Source organism: Adelges cooleyi, unplaced genomic scaffold (assembly GCF_023614345.1).
Source record: "Adelges cooleyi isolate 19-005CV unplaced genomic scaffold, UGA_ACOO_1.1 ACOO_flye_CR_arks_rails_tigmint_CR_PRNA_41, whole genome shotgun sequence".
Lineage (NCBI taxonomy): Eukaryota > Metazoa > Arthropoda > Insecta > Hemiptera > Adelgidae > Adelges > Adelges cooleyi.
In genome coordinates, this window is record NW_026096090.1 from 1,365,863 (window position 1) to 1,387,165 (window position 21,303).

The 21,303-nt window shown below is 27.7% G+C and overlaps 4 protein-coding genes across 23 annotated transcripts in view; 3 read left to right on the forward strand and 1 right to left on the reverse strand.

Annotated features, from left to right (window-relative positions):
* The window catches only part of LOC126841905 (uncharacterized), a 158,185-nt gene extending 137,164 nt beyond the window's left edge, over positions 1-21,021 (reverse strand). For all 5 annotated transcript variants that reach the window (XM_050578681.1, XM_050578679.1, XM_050578678.1 and 2 more), the window contains exon 1: positions 20,792-21,021. The gene's annotated coding sequence lies outside the window, so the exon portion shown is untranslated. The remainder of the gene's footprint in view (positions 1-20,791) is intronic.
* On the forward strand, positions 331-4,531 carry LOC126841912 (uncharacterized). Of its 2 annotated transcripts, none has more exons than XM_050578706.1 (12): positions 331-459; positions 917-983; positions 1,062-1,091; positions 1,174-1,206; positions 1,301-1,393; positions 1,804-1,833; positions 1,921-1,950; positions 2,090-2,140; positions 2,410-2,427; positions 2,747-2,776; positions 3,288-3,377; positions 3,508-4,531. In XM_050578706.1, the coding sequence occupies exons 2-12, from the start codon at positions 923-925 to the stop codon at positions 3,804-3,806; spliced, it is 765 nt and encodes a 254-aa protein (XP_050434663.1). In that variant the 5' UTR covers positions 331-459; positions 917-922; the 3' UTR covers positions 3,807-4,531. The 2 variants fall into 2 exon arrangements, with proteins under 2 accessions (XP_050434663.1, XP_050434664.1); XM_050578707.1 differs by lacking the exon at positions 331-459 and adding an exon at positions 518-696.
* On the forward strand, positions 8,769-12,579 carry LOC126841914 (uncharacterized). Of its 3 annotated transcripts, XM_050578710.1 has the most exons (12): positions 8,769-8,965; positions 9,036-9,108; positions 9,741-9,807; positions 9,887-9,916; positions 10,000-10,032; positions 10,344-10,427; positions 10,546-10,575; positions 10,664-10,693; positions 10,775-10,825; positions 11,150-11,179; positions 11,784-11,879; positions 12,124-12,579. In XM_050578710.1, the coding sequence occupies exons 3-12, from the start codon at positions 9,747-9,749 to the stop codon at positions 12,435-12,437; spliced, it is 759 nt and encodes a 252-aa protein (XP_050434667.1). In that variant the 5' UTR covers positions 8,769-8,965; positions 9,036-9,108; positions 9,741-9,746; the 3' UTR covers positions 12,438-12,579. The 3 variants fall into 3 exon arrangements, with proteins under 3 accessions (XP_050434667.1, XP_050434665.1, XP_050434666.1); XM_050578708.1 differs by having other exon boundaries at positions 8,769-9,108; XM_050578709.1 differs by lacking the exon at positions 9,036-9,108.
* On the forward strand, positions 15,310-19,067 carry LOC126841910 (uncharacterized). Of its 13 annotated transcripts, none has more exons than XM_050578693.1 (13): positions 15,310-15,437; positions 15,895-16,010; positions 16,103-16,128; positions 16,295-16,361; positions 16,438-16,467; positions 16,562-16,594; positions 16,733-16,816; positions 16,930-16,959; positions 17,048-17,077; positions 17,195-17,245; positions 17,509-17,538; positions 18,186-18,281; positions 18,542-19,064. In XM_050578693.1, the coding sequence occupies exons 2-13, from the start codon at positions 15,971-15,973 to the stop codon at positions 18,790-18,792; spliced, it is 768 nt and encodes a 255-aa protein (XP_050434650.1). In that variant the 5' UTR covers positions 15,310-15,437; positions 15,895-15,970; the 3' UTR covers positions 18,793-19,064. The 13 variants fall into 13 exon arrangements, with proteins under 13 accessions (XP_050434650.1, XP_050434658.1, XP_050434655.1 ...); XM_050578701.1 differs by having other exon boundaries at positions 15,895-15,947; positions 18,542-19,061; XM_050578694.1 differs by having other exon boundaries at positions 15,319-15,437; positions 15,842-16,010; positions 16,441-16,467; positions 18,542-19,067.
* Positions 21,022-21,303: the final 282 nt, after the last annotated feature.

A 21,303-nucleotide genomic window follows, 5' to 3' on the forward strand; every position in this document is an offset into this window, starting at 1 on the left:
TTTAATTTATTTTTCTAAAACATTTTTTTTTATTAGTAATAATGAACATGATCGTTTTTGTTTGATTTGCTCAGTATAGGATTAATTTAAAAAACTTATGTTGGTGTGATTTTTTTTTTTTTTAATTAAAAATAAATACATGCATAGCTGTTTAAATAATTTTAGGACTAAATGACAAATCGGTATATAATTTAAGACAATCGGCGGTATAAACGCCAATTCGAATTTAAGCGATGTGTTTTCCCTATACTATAGTGAACACAAGTTCATCTCTTCTTTTTAGTACTATGGCGGTTTTTTTATGTGACTTTTGTTTAAAATATCGTCATTATTTACAATAAATTAATATTAACATACCTTTATGTTTACATAGCTGTTTTATGAGCCACAAAGGCAATATTGGTCGGTATAATATAAGCTCATCGACTATTTGCAAGAAAACTATCAACATAGACTGCAGTAAGTTTTACGCTTTTCATATACTTTTTATAACGTTTTTAAATTTTCTATTTTTTAACTATCGTAGCAGGATTTTGATATTTTTTTAACCGATAGATCAGTTCCAATTAATAATATAAGTATAATTTAACTTCAATATAACTTTTTTAAATATATTCAAATTATACTCAAACTTATGGGGAAAATATTTTTTTTAATACTATCAAAATAATATGGTGTGCTGTAATTTAAAAAAATGTAAATTGAATTGGTGTTATCGTCGATTTTAATGTCAAAGAAATAAACTTGTTCCATTTTTAGTATTATAAAGGCTCTTCATAGTGATCTAGTAACAAAAAAATATATATACAAATAAAAAACACTATAAAAACTATATTTTCTCAGCTCTGGATCAGAGCTAATAGTTTTTAATAATTATCGTCTTTGTCTAATGCTTTTATGTTATTCTGATTTACAGACAAAAATGAATCTTTACTGGTTTTTATTGTCATTTGCAATTGTAAATGTTTTGGCAGAATTAATACGTAAGTTATTTTTAAACACAATTATTCCAAGTAATTAAAATTTAAAAAAAAACATGTTTTATTTAAATTTTTCTACAGAGGATTATGTAAATTTGGTTTCCACTACAAGTCAGTAAAATTATTGTTTTCATACTAAATAACTATTTAAGTATTAATGTGTTCATACGTATTTTTTCATAATATATTATAGACAAATACATCGAGTATGCTTCTAAACAAGAACGTAAATATACTTAAAATAAATATACTGGTCAAAGCATCGTTTTCTCTTATTTCAAAGATTTTTGTTGGGATTTAATTTAAAACTTTTTTTATAGCTGTGAAAGCTGATCCAGTCTGGAATGTAAGAGTCTATACTCCAATTGAGTATATAATCAAACGAATTCTTCTTAAAAATAAATATACGATGGGTAATTTTATGACAAAAAAAAACTAATACTAATAAATCGTTTAATGTACAATTGAACAGCAGAGTGGAAAAAGGATAATATTCCTTAACCCAACTTTATTCATGTAATTTCTTTTTACACTTATCCTATATGCTTATTGTATGACTGTATACATCTTATTTAAATTAAAAAAGACCCAACTTATGGATAATTAATGAAAACTGTTTATTTAATTTATAATCTTTATAGGAATTATATTATAACTTATAAAGTTTCAATAAAATATTATCCTACAGTATATGTTTCCATTCGGTTACAATATTATTATATCAGTTTTTTTTTTTAATTTTACCTGTTTTCTACTCAGCTGTTTAATTACAACAGTAAATTGATACATTTTTAATTAATTATATATTTGTGTTATGTTGTAGAAAAATTGGCTTATATGTTGACTGGGCCGGGTAATCATTTTTATTGGATTTTATGGAATTAGTTCCACATATTTGTTTGTTATCAGTAAGTATAAAATTTGTTCATTATAATTACAGATTTTGCAGAAGAATTTCAAGACCTTAATAGTAATCATCTTTAAATATTTCATATATTTATTACGCTTTATACAGAGTTGTATATAATAATAAATATATATATATATATATATATTATTATATACATGTATATATTTATATTAAATATTTGAATTCAACTGAATTTTAGAATGCATGGAATATCAGAATATTTTGCAAACAGAAATATTAGAAGCCATAGGTAAATATAAAACTAACATATTGTTATCCAGAAATTTGTCAAAATTAATAATTACTTAAAAAAGGCTTTTGCTTAAAGTTTTGATGGTCGTTTGAAATATTATTCAAATCGTTAGTTTAAAATAATTTGGGGTTTTTATGTTATTTTAGTTGAGTAATCTGAGTTGTCTAAGCAATCTCAAATGTAAAGTGGCTATCTCTTATAGGTTTAAAAAATAAAAAATTGTTTTTACTTAATGAAAATAATTATTTTATGTGTTTTTGTTACAGCTCTCGATTATACCGTAGGTAAACACGCATTTAATCAATAATCGTAAATGACCTTATTTAGAAAAATTATCAATCGAAATTATTTTGAGGTAATCAATATTACTTCGATTGGTTTCTCGAATTTAAAATGAACAATCCACTTCATCCTCTTTAATAAATGATGATTGTCGTCCAAAGTTTTTGGCTTAACACTTTATAAGTATGCCAAAAATAGTGTTCTTTGAAAATTTGCTGTTAAAGTAATACTCGTTGTCAGTAAACAATTTTAAATTTGGAATAATTTTCAGTCAGTTATTAGGTGTTTATTTTGTATACAACTTTTTCGTTTTAATTTCAGAATATGCATTTGAAACTCATACTTCTCGAGGTAATCATCTTAATATATTTCATACATTTATTACACTTTACACAGAAATATACGAAGCATATGTAAATATAAAACTAACATATTGTTATCCGAAAATTTGTGAAAAATTATTATTACTTTACACGAAACATAAACTAGAACTATGCAATTTGAGTTCAAAGTCATAAAGCTATATTATGTCTTTTGCTTAAAGTTTTAATCAACCTTTCAATCATTATTCAAAACGATAGTTTGAAATAATTTGGCGTTTTTCCGTTATTTTTGTCTTTTTAATTTCAAATATTACTTCTACATTTATACTTAAAATTAAACATTGTTTTATTAAATAAGAAACATTGTCAAACAAACAATTATTCGTTTAAATTGCGCCGAACGAAAAGGTACAATTGTAAATAATTCGCCTATAAACTAGTTGCGTTACAGTTTTTTTAAATGAAATATAATTATGCCAAAACCACTAATATTTTAATACTTATGTTTTTAATTATTTATTTTTTTTTTTTTTTTACAGATTTAGGCGTTACGAAATTGATATCAGATGGTATCGAAAGAAGAAAAATGATTTATCCTGACCTAGTATCCCTAATCGAAAGTATAAATGGTAAATATTTATGTATACACACATTTGTGTAACAAAATTAATTGATATAGTTTTTTCTAACACAACAAATGAAACTAGTAACTATTAAGCTTATTTTAGCATATTAAAAAAAAATGTCTTATGTTTTAAGATGAAATTGAAGAGGATTTCACTCCTACTCAGATTTGTCAACTAATAGGATTATACAAAAATTCAAACGACTCAATAAGTGAATTAACATTTATAATAACTGCCAAGGTTGACTCTGTTGGCCATTGCTGCCTGACTTCTAATGATAATCAAACAACCTACTACAAACTGATACCACCACCTACTGAAAACATCGTTGTGGAATTTTTCCCAGATTATAAAGAAACTGAATTACTTCTTCCAGTTCTTCCAAAAAATAAAAACATTGATGTACATTTGTCAGAGACTGACGAAAATTGAATCTCTTTTTTTTTTTAATTATTAAGATCAGAAAGTGTATAGTTAACTAATTTATATACACTCAACATTTATTTTTAATAATTATTATAAAAATTATAAGTTCTATTGACATTATATTTAAATAGAAGAAAAATGATTTATCCTTTCGTACTACCCCTAATCAGAAGTATAATTGGTGAACCTAAATAAAATGTTATAATGGTTTTTCTTTTCTTTGCATTTTGTTCTTGCTTTTTAAATATTATCTATTATTTTCATAACTCATCACTAAATAAAACAAACAATTTTTTATGTTTTAAGAAAGAATTCAAAAGGGTTTAATTTTACTCAGATTAGTCATTTAATAGGACTATACAAAAATTCAAAAGACTCACCAAATATAAAATTAACATGTATAACCGTTGCCAAAGTTGACTCTTATTTTGGTTTTGCATCCTAACTTCTATCGAAGACCAAACTACCTACTACAAACTGAATGAAAATAACCTTGTTAAAGTTCGGCCAGATTCTGATGAAATTGAATCCCTTCTTCCCGATATAAAGAATTAATATCAAAAAACATATGGTTAAATAATATTTATATACACTCAGAAACCAGTTTTATTAATTATTGTATAATTTATTAGTACTATTGTCATTATATTTAAATAATTACTGCATTAACCGAAAACATTGTTAATTTATTAAATATATTACATAATAAACAGTTTTGTTCACGATTTTAAGTAATTTTGTTGTCTATGTATAGATTTTTTTATACGCTGCTCGTAATTTCAAGCCATTTTTGTACTCAAATTATTCTTTTAGCTGCTTAAAAACTTGACTTTTCATATTTTTTAATTTTCTTATGTTTAATTGTATTATCATAACTGGGAGTTATAAAATTATTTTTAAAAAAATAAAGGCTCGAAAAAAATTCTTACCACAACTTTGTAAATTATTATATGTTTTTAAGACAAATCGGATTTGAAAATTCAGCAATGTGTTTTGCTATTAATAATTTTATCGTGTGCTATATTTGAATTTTATTTGTTACATCTAATGACATTGGGTAAAGGTGTGACTTGTGGGACACTTGTATAAACGAGCAAAAATTTAAAAAGTATCGGCTAAATTCACAGTTAGCAAATATGAATGGGTGACAATACTTTAGTTTTAAAAATGTTTAATGAATTACAAAAGTCTGAAATATGTAGATTAATATTCTAACCACAAAAGCCACGTAAAAATGTATATACTATCTCAAAGGACAAAGACACATTGTCTTTGGTGAATGCGGACTTTTTCACAATGTTTGTTGCAATGTAAAAAATTAATAATAAATATTTGTCAAAATGACTATAAAAATGACCCTAATCGTGTCCACCATAATACCAAACAACCATATTTTTAAGCAAAATATTGTCTTCAGCAACAATACTTTTTATCGATATTTGTACTTTTACCATTACAGATTCGCATCGAAGCTTTATTTGAAAGTGATTCTATCCCTTTCGGTTAAATTTCTTTTCTAAAACCCCCTTAGTATCCGTACGGTTTACTTTAAAAGTTTTAAGCTATAGGTTTAGAATATGGCGTATTAATGTTAATCATTTTTTTTACAAGCATTTAAATATTAAGTACAATTTAATAATTTGACCAATAATTACTTTCTTGAGTATTCTTCACAACTTTTTATGGCTACGTGACTTTTTAAAACAAAAAAAAAGTTTATAGCCGTGTAAATTTTATAAATAACACATTAAAAATAATAATAACATATACCTAAGTCATATATCAATTCCAAACGAATACAAACACGGTATAAGTGAAAATTGTATTAATTTAAGAACATACTTTTTGTGGCAAGATTAAATTTAGTATCTGAAATATATTTACTTGGTTTTTAATTTATCTACCACCACCCAATATTTATTCAAACGTATTGGTATGATGCAAAACAAGCTCGCTCAAAAAATGTTATATAAGTGTTATGAGAAAACCTTGAGTAAATAAAGAAACAAGAGTAAAAGTTCAAAGTAAATGGTAAAGTAATTTGCCCCACAACACTTAAAGGGGCTTGGTTAAAGATACGGTAAGTGGTAGAGGCCTTGTGAGCTTTTGTTTTTTAATTTGATTAATTCAATACATGAAAGAAACGACTTAGAAAAATATATGCGAAAATACTTTTTTATAAACTGGAGAAAATGTACTATGTGGCTTCTAAGTATGTGATTAAAATTTAAGTATACATTTTCAGCTTTTCGATTGACCGGAGCTGACAGAATTTATTTTGCTGTTCACATTAAAAGTATCTAGTCAAAGTTGGGCTCAGAAAAACCTATATACAGGGTGATCACTTAAGACAGTCATTTCCGAGAAAAATAAGAATATTTTGATTAAAAATTAATTTTTTTTGAAAAATCGTAAAGAACAAAAAAAATTTAAAGCCAAAAATTGTCAACCCTTCCCTTCCCTGCTTTAGGGCTTAAGGTCTAAAAATTAGAATGAAGGTAGACCTAGAGTGGGCTTATAACATTTGCGATTATCCTAAAATCTGTAGACAACTTTTTTAGCATGGAACATGCCTTGGCCTCTTAACTCAAAAACGACACAAAATAGCGTGTGTGACCCACTCCTGCAAGGAAATTATGGATCATTAATAATCACTATTCGGGAGCCAGCCGGCTAAAGCATGTTCCATGTTTTATAATTTTAGCCGTTAAGCTTTAAGTATACTGTAACTTTTTTTTTTTAACACCCAAAAAAGTTGAAATTAGAATTTGACAACTGTATGTTTTTAGGTTATAATGTGTGTGTGTGTGTGAATCAACAGTCAACAAGCATCTGAAATTTATTTGATTTTATGCTATTGATTACAATATACGTACGGGTAACAACGGCAACAAAATATTGTAGACAAACGATCAACTATCTAATCGTAATCACCCTAATAACACGAATAGTTATTATTAATAGTTGTATTTTTACAGATTCGTATCGAAGCGTTTTTTTAATTTGATTTTATCAAACTCAGGCAGCTCTCGCCCACTAGGTCTCAAACCCACTGTACTGGCTTTTTGTTTTAGAAATATTCATCGATATAGCCATGTTCAATACACGTAGTCATTGTCTGTAATCGTTCGCTCGAGTTTTTTTTTTAATTTACCAGTTGTTATGTGTATTATAACATGCAGAAGTTGTAAAAAAAAAAAAATCTATGTGCACAGTGTTCGTACATTGACAATTTTGTGGTGTAGGTACATTATATTATTTTCGTTGGATCGAACATTATTCTGATAACAATTTAACACTTGATTTATGAATATTCATCGATAGCGGTTGAAAAAAAAAAAATATTGAAACATTTATGTGCACAAGTGCCGAATCGGTGTGCTCTTCGGTGGTGGTTCGATCATGGTTTTATGAAATATTTTATTACGATTATTTTAAATAATAACATAGCACCAAAAAACAAAAAAATATTAATGCTCACCGAGCCCTGAGGTCTCATAAAATGATAAATTGATGTTTGATGATAAATATTAAATATGAAGATAAAAATTCAGTGATCAATAATTTATACGGCAGAAGCTTAAGGGACATTGGACGTCTAATAAATAAAAATTTATACTCGCCCCACCCTAGGGGATGAAGTAAATACGCCCCAGGATGTATCGAAAAGAGCATGAAGAAGATTAATTTTCAGTGCCTTCGCCTAATACACAGAAAACAAATTGGCCAATAATAATTTAACATAACTTTAAGTAGTAAACGTACCAATTAGAAGCTTATCATTTTTTACCAAACAAATCAAACTTCTTAATTCTGAAAAGTTAAAATGTGATTTCCGCCATAATCAAAAACGTAAGCCGAAATTGTCTTATATATTATTATGCTTTTAAAACAACTTTAAATATGTGCATTGTTTAGTTTTCAAATACCAATTGCCAAAGAAATTAAACGAAAAACACATTTTAAATTAACATAACACGACATGTGTTAATAAACACAATATAAACAGCTCATCTCTGTACTCGTTTATTAACTATTAAGTATTTCATTAGCACGGCAACTTTTAAGTTACTTTTCATAATAACACTAACACAGTAACAGAACATACAAACTACTGTTAATTGTTAGAAGTTAGAATAAAACGATTCGTAGTCACGTCTTGGTCAGACTGGTCTTCATTGTGCTTGATAGGTAAAACATATAACGTGTTTGTAGTATAGTGGATAACAGAAGGTAATTAAGAGCAACTATACTAGATTTTAGCTTCGATGCGGAGCTGAGAAGGTATTGTTTTTACAATGATGTTTTTTGTGTCTGGACCCACGATATCTCATAAACCGCTGAACCGATTCCTTCGTGTAGCAACTCTATAGATCAGAAATCATTCCCGGAAGGTACTTTATCAGGCCAAAAATTAAAAAAAGTCACCCCTTCCCCATCAAAATCGAGGAAAACGCCTAAAAAATGTACAAATTTACACTTTGGCCGTAGTCAGTTTCTAGGTTGCTACGTGCGAGTGAGTCAACAGCCAACAGGTAATGAAAATATTTTTATTATATTGTTAATTACGATACATGGGTAACTATGGCAATACATTTTTATAGACAGACGATCAACCCTTATCGTATCCACCCTGCGTAACGCTAAATATTAAATTTTAAGTACATTATTGCTGGTCCCACGATATCTTCTAAACCGCTCTAACTGGTTTGAACATACTATCCACAGATTCGCATCGAAGCGTTTATTTAAAAGTGATTTTATCACTTGCAGTTATAATAAAATCTGTAGACCGTGACCTCTCCGTCCCCACTATGCCCCGACCACACTGTACTGGCTTTTTTTTTTCAAATTGTGAAAAAAATATGCGAATACCTATAAAATAGGTACAATGGGACTTTTATCGATAGAATGACATAAAAAAATAAAAGTTTAAAACTAAACAAAGCAAACATTATAGTCTTAGAAGTGATTGTAAACGCAATAACCGAAATATATACCGTTTAACCTCTCCGCTTCGAAACTATGTAAATGTTATCACACTGAGACACAAACAGCTATGTTAACAAATTCACAAAGCCAACCCGCAAAATATATTTCGATTTCACAGTATCGGCCGATGAAATATAATCTCAACGACAAGTGGCTAGAAAACTACCAACACAGTAAGTTTTACGTTTTTCATACACTTTTTATAGTCTAACCAGTTGATTAAACAAATTTTTGTCTTAAAAGTTCTACTGATTAATTAAATAACACAATCGACTAAATAAATTATCTTAAGTAACAATTTCAAGCTTCAAAAGTTGTAAGTACGCTTTTTATAAATTTCTTATAACATTTTTTAATTTTCTATTTTTCAATGTTTGTATCTACACTTATGATCATTTTTAATCCGATGGATTAATTTCAGTCAATACCAAGTGTACAATACAGCAATTGTGTGTAACAGATACTATACATATAGGTCTAATAGTTAGAAATATAGTTAGCCCTTCACCTTTAAAATCGGATTATTCCTAATAATTTAACTAAACTATAACTTTTTTAATTATAGTCAAATTATATTCAAACTAGTGGAAAACGTTTTTTTTAAATATATTATTAAAAATTTAATAGTGCGCTGTAATTTAAAATTGATAAACATGTAAATCGGTTGGATGTTTTTCTCATTTTTAAAAACAAAGAAATAAACATGTTTCATTTTTGATCCTATGAAGTTCCTTTTGATAAGATGTCTGATTCATAGACTTTCATATACCTCTAACTAAAGATATAAATTTAACGGTTTAGGAGACACTGAGATCCACTAACAAAAATACAAAAAAAAAAATATCGTTGTAAAAACAATACCTTCTCAGCTCTGAATCAGAGATAATAGTTTTTATTAATTGGCGTTCTTGTCTAATGTAAACGCTTTTATGTTATTATGATTTACAGACAAAAATGAATCTTTACTGGTTTTTATTGCCATTTGCAATTGTAAATGTTTTGGCAGAATTAATACGTAAGTTATTTTTAAACACAATTATTCCAAGTAATTAAAATTTAAAAAAAAAACATTTTGTATTTAAATTTTTCTATAGAGGATTATGTAGATTTGGTTTCCACTACAAGTCAGTAAAATTATTGTTTTCATACCAAATAGCTATTTAAGTATTAATGTATTCATACGTATTTTTTTCATAATTTATTATAGCTAAATACATCGAGAATGCTTCTAAACAAAAAAGTAAAATATACTTAAAATAAATATAATTGCTTCATTTTGTTTGCCTGATAACCAAACGATATGTAAATTAATAATTAGGTATAGTCTATTTAATATGTTCAGATTATGAGTGCACAAGGGGTAAACGCTATGTAAATAATTAATTTATGAATAAAAAATACTTGTATACATAGTGTAATAGACTTTATGTAATAGTTGGTATAATTGAAATACAGCATAATTTTCTATAGGTAGTGGCTATTAACCTAATAGAATGAGTGGAGTTGAGTTTAAAGCATACATTTGGATTTAATTTAACTATTTGTTTATAGATAAGAAAGAAGATCCAAACAAAGTTCTAAGTAGATTGGAGTATATAGTAAAAAGAATTATCCTTAAAAATAAATATAAAATGGGTAATTTGATGACTAAAAAATAATAATACTGATAAATCTTTCAATCTTTCAGTTTATAAATAAAATAAAAAATTAATACGTTCTAATTAATCATCAATGTTTGTTATGTTAATATTAGACGAATTGGCTTTTATGATGACTGTACCAAGTAATCATTTTTATTGCATTTTAAGGAATGATTTCCAATCAGTTGTTAGGTATTCATAGAGTATAAAACTTTTTCGTTTTATTTTCAGATATTGCACTTCATTTTCATACTCTTCAAGGTCAATCATCTTTATGTATTTTATATATTTATTACACTTTGTACAGAATAATAGTCAAATGTATTTCGTTTTTAATTTTAGAATGCATGAACTATCAGAATAATATGCAAACGGAAATATACGAAGCCATATGTAATTATAAAACTAACATATCTATTTTTATCCGAAAATTTGTCAAAACTGATAATTACTTAATCCAAAAGAAAAACGATAATCATTCAATTCGAGTTCAAAGTCATAAAGCTATATTATATTTTTTGCTCGAAGTTTTGATGGTCGTTTGAAATATATTATTCAAATCGTTAATTCGAAATAATTTGGCGTTTCAACGTTATTTTTATTGATTAATAATAATTTGTCTAAGTAATCTCAGATTTGGAGTGACTGTCTTTTATAGGAATGAAATATAAATCGTTTTTACTATTTGTAAATTAGTATTTGGTATTTTTGTTACAGCTCTCCGCAAACCTTCCGCTGATACCGTGGGTAAACACACGTTTAATCATTAATCGTAAATGACCTTATTTAGAAAGTTATCATTCTAAATTTGTATGAGTTAATCAAAATTATTTCGATTGATTGCTCGAATTGAAAGTGAAGAATCCACTTCATCCTCTTTCAAATTGCTTATAAATGACGATTGTTGTCTTATGCTTTTATTTCAACACTTAATAAGTACACCCAAGAGTATTCTTTAAAAATTTGGGTACGACATATTTTATTTTTATTGATGTTCAAGTAATACTCAGTAAAAACTCTTAAATTTGATATAATATATAGTCAAAATAGTTTCACTTTGATATAGAACATAATGAATTAGGTGACTTATTTGATTTCGATTTTTACTTCTATATTTATACTTAGAATTTGGCAATGTTTTATTCAATTAAAAAAATTTTAAATAAATAATTATTCGATTAAAATGCGCCAACGAAATGGTACAATTGTAAACATAGCGCTTATAAACTAGTTGCGTTACAACAGTTCTTTTAAATGTAATAAAATAATATCACGAGACACATTTTTATTAATACTAGTTTTGAACAAGGCTTTTGTTTCTTTATAATTTTTTATTTATTTGTATTCACAGATTTTGGATTTACGACATCTCATTTGTTATTAACTAGTGAAACAAGAAGAGAAATAATTCATCCTTTTCTACTATCCCTACTCCAAAAAATAATAGGTAAATATTTATAAAAAGTTGTAATAGATTTGCGTTTTGTTTATTTAGTTCTTGTACTTTATTTATTATCTTTATTTTCATTCTCAACAATATAACAAAAATATAAATAATATGATTTCTTATATTATAAATAAATTCCTAACAAAAATAGCTAAGAAGTAATAATTTAGTTTTCTTGCACAACAAATATAATTAGTAACTATTAAACTTATTTTGACTAATTAAAAAAAAAAATTGTTTTAAGGTAATATTGAAACGGGTTTCAACCCAACCCAGCTTTGCACTTTAATAGGATTATACAAAAGTTCATCAAGATTTACAAAGCTATTTATAAAAACTGCTGAAGTTGACTCTGATGACAATTGCATCCTGATTTCTAATGATGACCAAATTACCTACTTCAAACAGACTAGAAAACTAAGTGAAACGGAAGGAAAGGACGACATTGTTGAATTTTTACCAGGTGTTGTTAAAACTGTATCACTTGTTCCGGATATTAAAAAGATTATTGTAATTTCGTTAGAGTCTGATACTTTTTCAGAGACTGATGAAAATTGAATCTCTTTTTGTTTACTAATTTTTATGCACTCATCATTCAATTTTAATAATTATTATATATATTAAAAAGTACTATCGTCATTATATTTAAATAATTTCTGCATACCGCATTAACATATAACCTTGTTAAATTAGATCATAATAAACCGTTTTGTTCACGATTTTAAGTTCATTTGTTATCTATATATTGGGTTTTTACGAGTTGCATCTAATTTCAAGTACTTTATTGTACTCAAACGTTTCTTTAGTTTTAGTAATATCCAAATAAACGGAATTTCGGCTATGATATAGTTAGCAATTAACAGAAAAACTGCCGCTGCAATATCAATAATTACAATTTTATATCATACTACTTTCCAGGTAATTATAAAATACAAGAAATTTGAGAATAAAAATACAAAATGTAAAGAACCGAAAAGTATTTTAAATACTGCACATCCCTCCTGTCAATTATGTATAATACTATACAAAGTATTGCATTTTCGTACATTGGATATCTACGACGAAACTTTAATAAACCAAAGTTATTATGTATTTTGATGTGATTATTTTTCTTTATTAAACAATTTTGACATCACATAAAATGGTCATCTGTTTGTTAAGCAACTCCCACACGTACAATATGGTAGAAACTACGAAACATTATATAAAAACACTATATTATATTAATGAAAAAACATACACAAGTAGCATAGTAGAGTGGCCACGGGAAAGTATTAAGTCTTTAATTGTGTTATCATAATTGAGAGTTATACAATTACTATAAAAAAAAAAAACGATTTGAGGAGAGCCAATTTGAAATGGTTTGAATTTTTTTTTTAAAAAACCTTGGCAAAACTATGTAAATAATTATAGGACTCGATCAGTAACAAATCTGTATGGTTTAAGACAATCGGCGATATGAACGTCATTAAAAAGTAAAGCGGTTTGATTTCGTTTTTAATATTGGCATAGAGAATACGAGTTGCTACACGAAAAAATCAGTTTTGCGGCTTAAAAAATATCAATGGTCCAGACACAAAAAAATACTTAAAAAAAAACACATCGCTGTAAATATATGTTGCAATGCAAACAAGTAACAACAAATATCCGTCGAAATTACAGACAATTATTAATACCCCACGAATTTATTATACACGCAAAAAATCCAAGCTGGTTAAGAAAACTTTATAATTGATATTTTCAGAATTGTATCAAAGGTACACATAGAGTAGGTATTTAGAAAAAATATTTGTACATTTTAAATGTATTTTGTATAGTTAAAAGATCCTAGTTATGACCCTTATTCCCGAAATATTGGGTTTGACAATTGGAACCAGGCGCGTAGCCAGGAATTCCAAAGGGGGAGTGTTATCTAATATATTTACTTCAATTAAAACTTAACAAAATTTTATATTTTTTGAATCTTACAATCATACAAATTCGTAATGTTTACATAAATTAAATTTTTATACGACGGGTTTTAATGGATAGTTCATTTATTATTTCTTCAGTGGTTAATATTATGTCACGATGGATGTTCATAATCGCCAAACCATTTAAGCGATTTTCACCTGTTGTGTTTCTTAAATACGTTTTCAGACGTCGTAGAGTTGATAAAATAGTAGGGAATATTTCTTCATTACATTCATTTAAATCAGTGTGTTTTTTGTTCTTTTGAAGAAAGATAAAATACTACTATGTTTCCTTCTAGAAGACATTTTAAATTTTACTTTGAATAAAATTTGTCATAATTTTCGTAGATTATTGAAAAATTATATTTATGATAACATAATTGATAATACCTATCTTGTTGATTGTTAACAATAAAACAATACCGATTACCATGGTTATAGTTAGACTGGTCACAGAAAAACCAGAAGGGAAACTTAGGTCAGGACTGATAAGTGTCCGACATTTTGATCATAATATTTTTAGATAAGAACTCTAGTAGTCGCAGATCGAATATTGCGAGGTATAGGCCTACGTGTAACCAGTCTATCTACAGCCGTGCAAACTACTATCACCGAACGGCCGAACAGCTGTTAAGTGTTATGTGCATAGTACTGTACTTACCAGTAGATAACACAACGTTACAAGATAATGTCTAAAATAATTGCAATACAATATAGATCATATGTAACCTAAGGAATACATATAATGTAGCTACACAGCTATTATTTATTTACTAAATAACAATCAATAATATAGATTGTAGGAATGTGAAATCATAACACAGCCGAGGGGGGTGTTACAGCACCATAACACCCCCCCCCTCTCTACGCGCCTGATTGGAACAAAATAATGTTATCTCGTAAATATTTTTGAATACATTTGACAAGAACCAAAAAACATGTTGATATTTCTACTTGTTGGGTCAACTATATATTTAATTATTTCAAGTAAAAATGTATTATGTCTACTATAATTTTAGTTGGACCGACTATGTATTTTTTTCAGTGCGATATTATATATTTTATTCTCGGCTTATTCTAATGATAGTTTAAAATATTATCATCAGTAGAAAATGTGGGTCTTATGTTATAAATCACAGCTAAAAAAAAAAGTGTAAAATTAATTCACTTATACTAGATTATTTTATATTATGAGAAACAATTGTAAATACTTATAAAATATTAAATAAATATAACAGGACTTTTTTATCGACAGAATGGTGTGAACAAACAAATGGTTAAAACTAAACACTGCAAACATTAGTCTTAAAAATGATTTTAAACACAATAACTGAAATGTATACCGTTTAAACTCCACTTCAGAGCAATATAAATATGTTATCATAACGAAAGAAAACCAGCTATGTAAATATACACATATAGACAACCCGAAAAATACATTTAGATTTTACTGTTTCGGTCGATATATAAGCCCATCGACAAGTCGCAAGAATCATATTTTACACAGTTAGTCAAGTTGATTAAACAGATCTTTTTTTTAAAGTTTCGCTGTTTAATAAATTAACACAATTAACTAAATAAAAAATAATATCAAGCTTTGATAATTGTAAGTACGCTTTTAATACACTTTAAATATACTTTTAATGTACTTTTATTATAACTTTTTTAAGAATGTTTTGTCTATACTTGCATGATAATGTTTTAACCGATAGCTCATTATTAATTATTACAAAGTCTATAATAGGTATAAAATTGTGTATAAAAAGATCCTTCATTGTTTACACATATAGAAGACACTTCAAAATCATAATAAGCCTAAAGTATAATTTAACTACGCTATTACTTTTTGAAATGTAGTCAAAATGTATTCATACTTTTTTTAAAAACATTATTTTTGAATAATTTCAAAATATTATGGTGTGCTATGATATTAAGTTGAAAAATATGTAAATTGGTTGTGTGTTTTTCTCGATTTTGAAGACGAAGAAATAAATATATACTCATTTTTAGTCCTATGAAGTTCCTTTTGAATAAGATGTCTGATTCATAGGACTTTTTTATAGCTATAGGCTATAACTAAAGAAATCAATTCAGCGGTTGAGGAGACACATTATTGGTAATTACGATACATGGAAAACTATGATAATGTATTATTATAGACCGACGATCGACCCTAATGGTATTAAACGTATTACTAAAAATTCATCTTAAAACACATTATTTTCATTAGGTCCAATACATCAATTGATATTTGTATTTTTACCATTACAGATGCGAGTCGAAGCGTTTATTTGAAAGTGATTTTATCCTTTTCAGTTGTGATAATACTTATAGATCAATGACCTCCCCTACCCCAACACGCTCTGTCCCCACTATGCTCCCGATCTCACTGTACTTGTTTTTTTTTTTATAATTGGCGTCTATGTCTAATGTAAAATGTTTTTTTGTTACTATGATTTGCAGACAAAAATGAATCTTTACTGTTTTTTATTACCATTTGCATTTGTAAATGTTTTGGCAGTTACTAAAGGTGATTATTTTTATTTACACACAGCTATTCAAAGTAATTAAAATTTTTAAAAAAAAACATTTAACATTTTCTACAGAAGACTATAAAAATTTGGCTTCCATTACAAGTTAGTAACATTTTTTACACACCAAATAACTTTTCAAGCTTTTAAGACTTACTGTTTTTATTGGTATTTTTTTATATATATAAATATATTACAGACAAACACATCGAGCTTGCATCTAAACTAGAAAGTAAAATATATTTTATATAAATATACTAGTTTATATTTGCTGTAGTGGCTATTTAACCTAATAGAATGAGTAGAGTTGAATTTAATGGTCAACGCTTAAAGCATCGTATTAGTATTTGATTTAAACCTTTTTTTATAGCTAAGAATGAAGATCCAGACTCGGGTCTAAGAAGATTGGAGTATATAATAAAAAGAATAATCCTTAAAGATAAATATAATATTGGTAATTTTATGATAAAAAAAATAATATTACTGAAAAAATATCTTCCAACGTATAAATAAAATAGAAAATTAATACGTTTTAATTAATCATCAATGTGTGTTATGTTAATGTAGAGGAATTGACTTATATGTTGACTGTACCGGGTAATAATTTGTTTTGTATTTTATGGAATCTTTGCCACTAGTTATTAAGTACTTCGATAAGAATAAAATGTGTTCGTTGTAATTTCAGAATATGCAGTTAGAACTCAAGACCTTGAAAGTAATCATCTTTAAATATTTCGTGTATTTATTACACTTTATACAGAGTTGTATAAATATATATATAAACATAAGTATAAAATATTTACATTCAAATGTATTTCGTTTTGAATTTTAGAATGCATGGAATATCAGTATAATTTGCAAACGGAAATATACGAAGCCATATGTAAATATAAAACTAACATAATATTTTCCGGAAATTTGATAATCTGAAATTAATCCGAAAGAAAGACGGTCATCATTTAATTCAAGTTCAAAGTCATAAGGCTATCGTTAGTTTGAAGAAATTTGAGGTTTTTACGTTATTTTGGTTGAGTAATAATTTGAGTCTAATTAATCTCAAATTTACGGCGACTGTCTTTGTATGTTTAAAATATAAAAAATTGTTTTTATTAACAGTAAATGATTTTTATGTTATTTTTGTTACAGCTCTCGATGTGCCTTCCGCTGACACCGTGGGTAAACACGCGTTTAATCATTAATCATAAATGAACTTATTTAGAAAGATATCATTCGAAATTTATATGAGTTAATCAAAATTATTTCGATTGATCGCTCGAACTGAAAGTGAACAATCCACTTCATCCTCTTAAAAATTGCTTGTAAATGACGATCGTTGCCATAAGTGTTTTATTTATCATTTTATAAGTATACCAAAAATAGTATTCTTTGAAATTTGGGTGCGACATTTATTTCGATTGCTGTTCAAGTAAAACTCAGTAAAAAAATGTCAAATTTCATATAATATATATTCGAATATTGTGACATTTATCATGTTACAATAATAAAGCGACACCAAACCGTTTTACTTTTGATATAATACATATTGAGTTAGGTGACTACTTTGATTTCAAATGTTGACTTCTACTAGCTATATATATATATACTTTAAGCTGGGCATTATTCTATTAAATCGAAAAATAGTAGAATAAATATTTATTCGATTAAATTTCACCTAACGATAGGGTGATATTGTAAAAAGATCCTATAAGTTAATTGCGTTAGAGATCTTTAAAATGTAATAAAATAATATAACGAGCCACTAATTTTTTTTTTAATTATTATTTTTCAACACGGTTCTTATTTCTTTATCATTTTTATTACAGATTTCGGAATGTCGATGGGTCATTTGATACATGTTGGTTTTGATATAAGAAAAATGATTTATCCTTGCCTACTATCCCTAATCACACGTATAATTGGTAAATATTAATAAAAAGTTGTAATGGTTTTGATTTTTTTTTTTTAGTTCTTGCTTTTTAATTATTATCTATTATTTTCATTATAAATAATAACTTTTAGCTTCAAAGCTTTGAAAGTACTGCTTTTTAGGCATTCTTTTTTTTTTTTTTTTACCCACTAAATCTATAAATTATGGCACGTCTATAAATCATAATTGTGTCAAATAAAACTAGTAACTATTAAGCTCGGTTTGTCAAATAAATTATTTTTTTGTTTTAAGATGGAATTGAACAGGATTTTAATTTTACCCAGATTTGTTACTTAGTTGCACTATACAAGAATTCAGAAGACTCACCATTTAAAAAATTTACATTTATAACAACTGCCATATTTGACTATTCTTTTAGTCTTTGCGTCCTAACTTCTATCGAAGGCAAAACTACCTGCTACAAACAGAATGAAAAAAATATTATTGAAATTCTGCCAGGTTCTGATGAAACAAGATCACTTCTTCTTGATTTAAATAATTAAGATTAGAAAACATATGGTTAAAAAATATTTATATTCTCAGCATTCAGTTTTAATAACTATTTTATAATTTATTAGTACTTTTGTCGTTATATTTAAATAATTGCTGCATACCGCATTAACAGAAAACATTGTTAAGTTATTAAATAAATTACATAATAAACATTTTTGTTCAAGATTTTAAATACATTCGTTGTCTACGTATGGATTTTTTTTACGAGCTGCGCCTAATTTTATGTAATTTTTTGTACTTACTCAAATCATTTTTTAGCTGCTTAAAAATATGACTTGTTGTTATACTTTATTAAATAATATTATTTGACTAAAAAATTGAAGAAATAAGTGTGTTTTTGAATTGAATCCGCTAATGTTTTAGTAATATATAAATATAATTATACATAATATAATTTCAGTTATGAAATAGGTAACAGACGCTGTCAAACATTTTCGCTGTAATATAAATAATTACAATTTGATAACAGTATTTTCTATGTAATTATAAACTACAAATAAATTGAGACTTAATATACAATGAACATATTAGTATTTCAAATATTACCCATCCCTGCTATTATGTATAACACTATCAATAGTAATACATTGCAACATTGTACATAATTTATTTCATTTTATTCTACGACGAGACTATAAAAAAAACCAGCCGATGTATGTTTTTTTTATTTTACTAATAATAATTGTAATGTGTTCTGAACAATACCACATAAAGTGATTAGATGAGTAAGAAATGTATTTTAAAAAATATGCGATACAATATATTATTCAACCCTAGTTGTATGTGTGACGTTGATCCGTTGTTTGTTTTGTGAAAAAGGTAGATATTGTACGGTTATCCTCATAGTAACATTGTATACAACGTGTACGGCATTGGGAAATACGATTTAAATCACTCGCTTAATAAATTACAGCAATGTGGGGAAACTATTAAGAATGTCTGGTGTGGATCGGAGAGTATAGGCAATATCTCCCGAGGGAACGGCCCAGGTGGCAATCATCAAATTGGCTTTTGTGCTTACAACACGTGTACGATTCCTCCAAAAACAGAACGTTTTTCCCTAATTGCTATTGCCAATCGCCATTTGCTTATGGAGCATTGTTGTTCAATAGAAACACACCGTTGACACGCTATAATTTTATTTGAAAAACAACCTATAATTTGTATTTTGTTTTTCTATTATCAAATTTGTATTAGATCTACTAATTTTACAGCTAATTATTAATACTCCATTTCAAAAATTTTTTAACCAATTATTTTTTTTGAAAAAGAACTAGGCAAAAGAGTGACAAATGTATTGCTAAAATTAAATAGTACTATATAGTTGGCACTTTCTCAGAGTAGGGTAAAGAGGCGTTATTATGAAGTATAAACCAATGAGGCAAAATTAAAAAAAAAAAATTTTTTTCAAGTTAAATTTGATTGACAACACTCATTTTAATCGAATAAAATATGTAATCATAACGAAATGTCGATGTAAACCGTTTAACACAAATAAAATACAAACACTTTGGCGGGTTTTTTTTTTTTTTGTAAAAACTATAATGCTGCTCAGAAATTTCTTATCGTTTAAACGTTTTCTTTGTGTGCGCTTACAACGTATATTTTTGTATTTATTGAATTTTTCACATTTAAAACATTCAATATATGATAAGGAATCACAGGTCGGTTAACTTGCCGTTTTAATTTGGCGGAATATTTTCCCATTGTGGCGGCTACCGGGAGGGTTCAAAGAGGTTCCATATGAGGGTAGATGGTCTGGTTAAGACTCTTGGGAGAAATTGTATGTTTAGACGCTGCCATTGCTGTACTAATAATTGGGCACTGCTTAAGTATAATAATATGTAAAACGTGTTCGGGGGTGGTTTTGGAAAAAATAATTTTTTTTATAAAATACAATTTTCTAATCCATTAAGAAAATGTGTCACGAATATGATGTATGGGAAAAAATATAAATAATCCGTGAACTGGTAAAAATGAAAATCCTACCTCGGGTTTGCCGGGCCGGCGAGCGCTGGACGCTTGACGATGTCCGGGGAAACGGTGTGAAAAAAAAAATGCGGCGCGCACTCAAGACTGACGGTAAACCGATGAGCGCTTTGCAAAAAGACAAGACGAGGTAAGCAAATTAATTTTTTTGCACACGCGAACAAGTCGGGCGCGGAGTCGCGAGCGACGGTCAAAAGTGGCTCGAGTTGGCCGCGTGCGACGCGAAAAGCTCGACGGGAACGACTGCGGCTCGACGGTTGGTTTTGGTGGGCGAGTGTGTGTGTGTGGTGGCGGCGGCGGCGGCAAAGGGATCCCGTTTTCAGAGTCGCCGACGGCACCGCAGAACAGTCTTGCCCGCGCGCACGCCGTAATCAGACAACCGACGGTGCCCCTCCGCGTCCGCCCCCCTTCCGTCTCGGGCGCTGTGACTGTGCCGAGGGACAAAAAGCGCACCTCCCCGCCTTCGATCATCCCTTAACGTGCCGCCGCCGCCGCAGCAGTTCTAAAGTATA

Coding starts and splice junctions, on each gene's coding strand:
- LOC126841912 (XM_050578706.1), top strand. CDS start 923: ATGAATCTTTACTGGTTTTTATTGTCATTTGCAATTGTAAATGTTTTG. Junction 2,777..3,287: donor TGAAACTCATACTTCTCGAG/GTAATCATCTTA, acceptor TTTTTTTTACAG/ATTTAGGCGTTACGAAATTG. Junction 3,378..3,507: donor CCTAATCGAAAGTATAAATG/GTAAATATTTAT, acceptor TTATGTTTTAAG/ATGAAATTGAAGAGGATTTC.
- LOC126841914 (XM_050578708.1), top strand. CDS start 9,747: ATGAATCTTTACTGGTTTTTATTGCCATTTGCAATTGTAAATGTTTTG. Junction 10,033..10,343: donor GAATGCTTCTAAACAAAAAA/GTAAAATATACT, acceptor ATTTGTTTATAG/ATAAGAAAGAAGATCCAAAC. Junction 10,576..10,663: donor TTTTATGATGACTGTACCAA/GTAATCATTTTT, acceptor TTTTATTTTCAG/ATATTGCACTTCATTTTCAT.
- LOC126841910 (XM_050578693.1), top strand. CDS start 15,971: ATGATAATGTATTATTATAGACCGACGATCGACCCTAATG. Junction 16,595..16,732: donor GCTTGCATCTAAACTAGAAA/GTAAAATATATT, acceptor CTTTTTTTATAG/CTAAGAATGAAGATCCAGAC. Junction 18,282..18,541: donor CCTAATCACACGTATAATTG/GTAAATATTAAT, acceptor TTTTGTTTTAAG/ATGGAATTGAACAGGATTTT.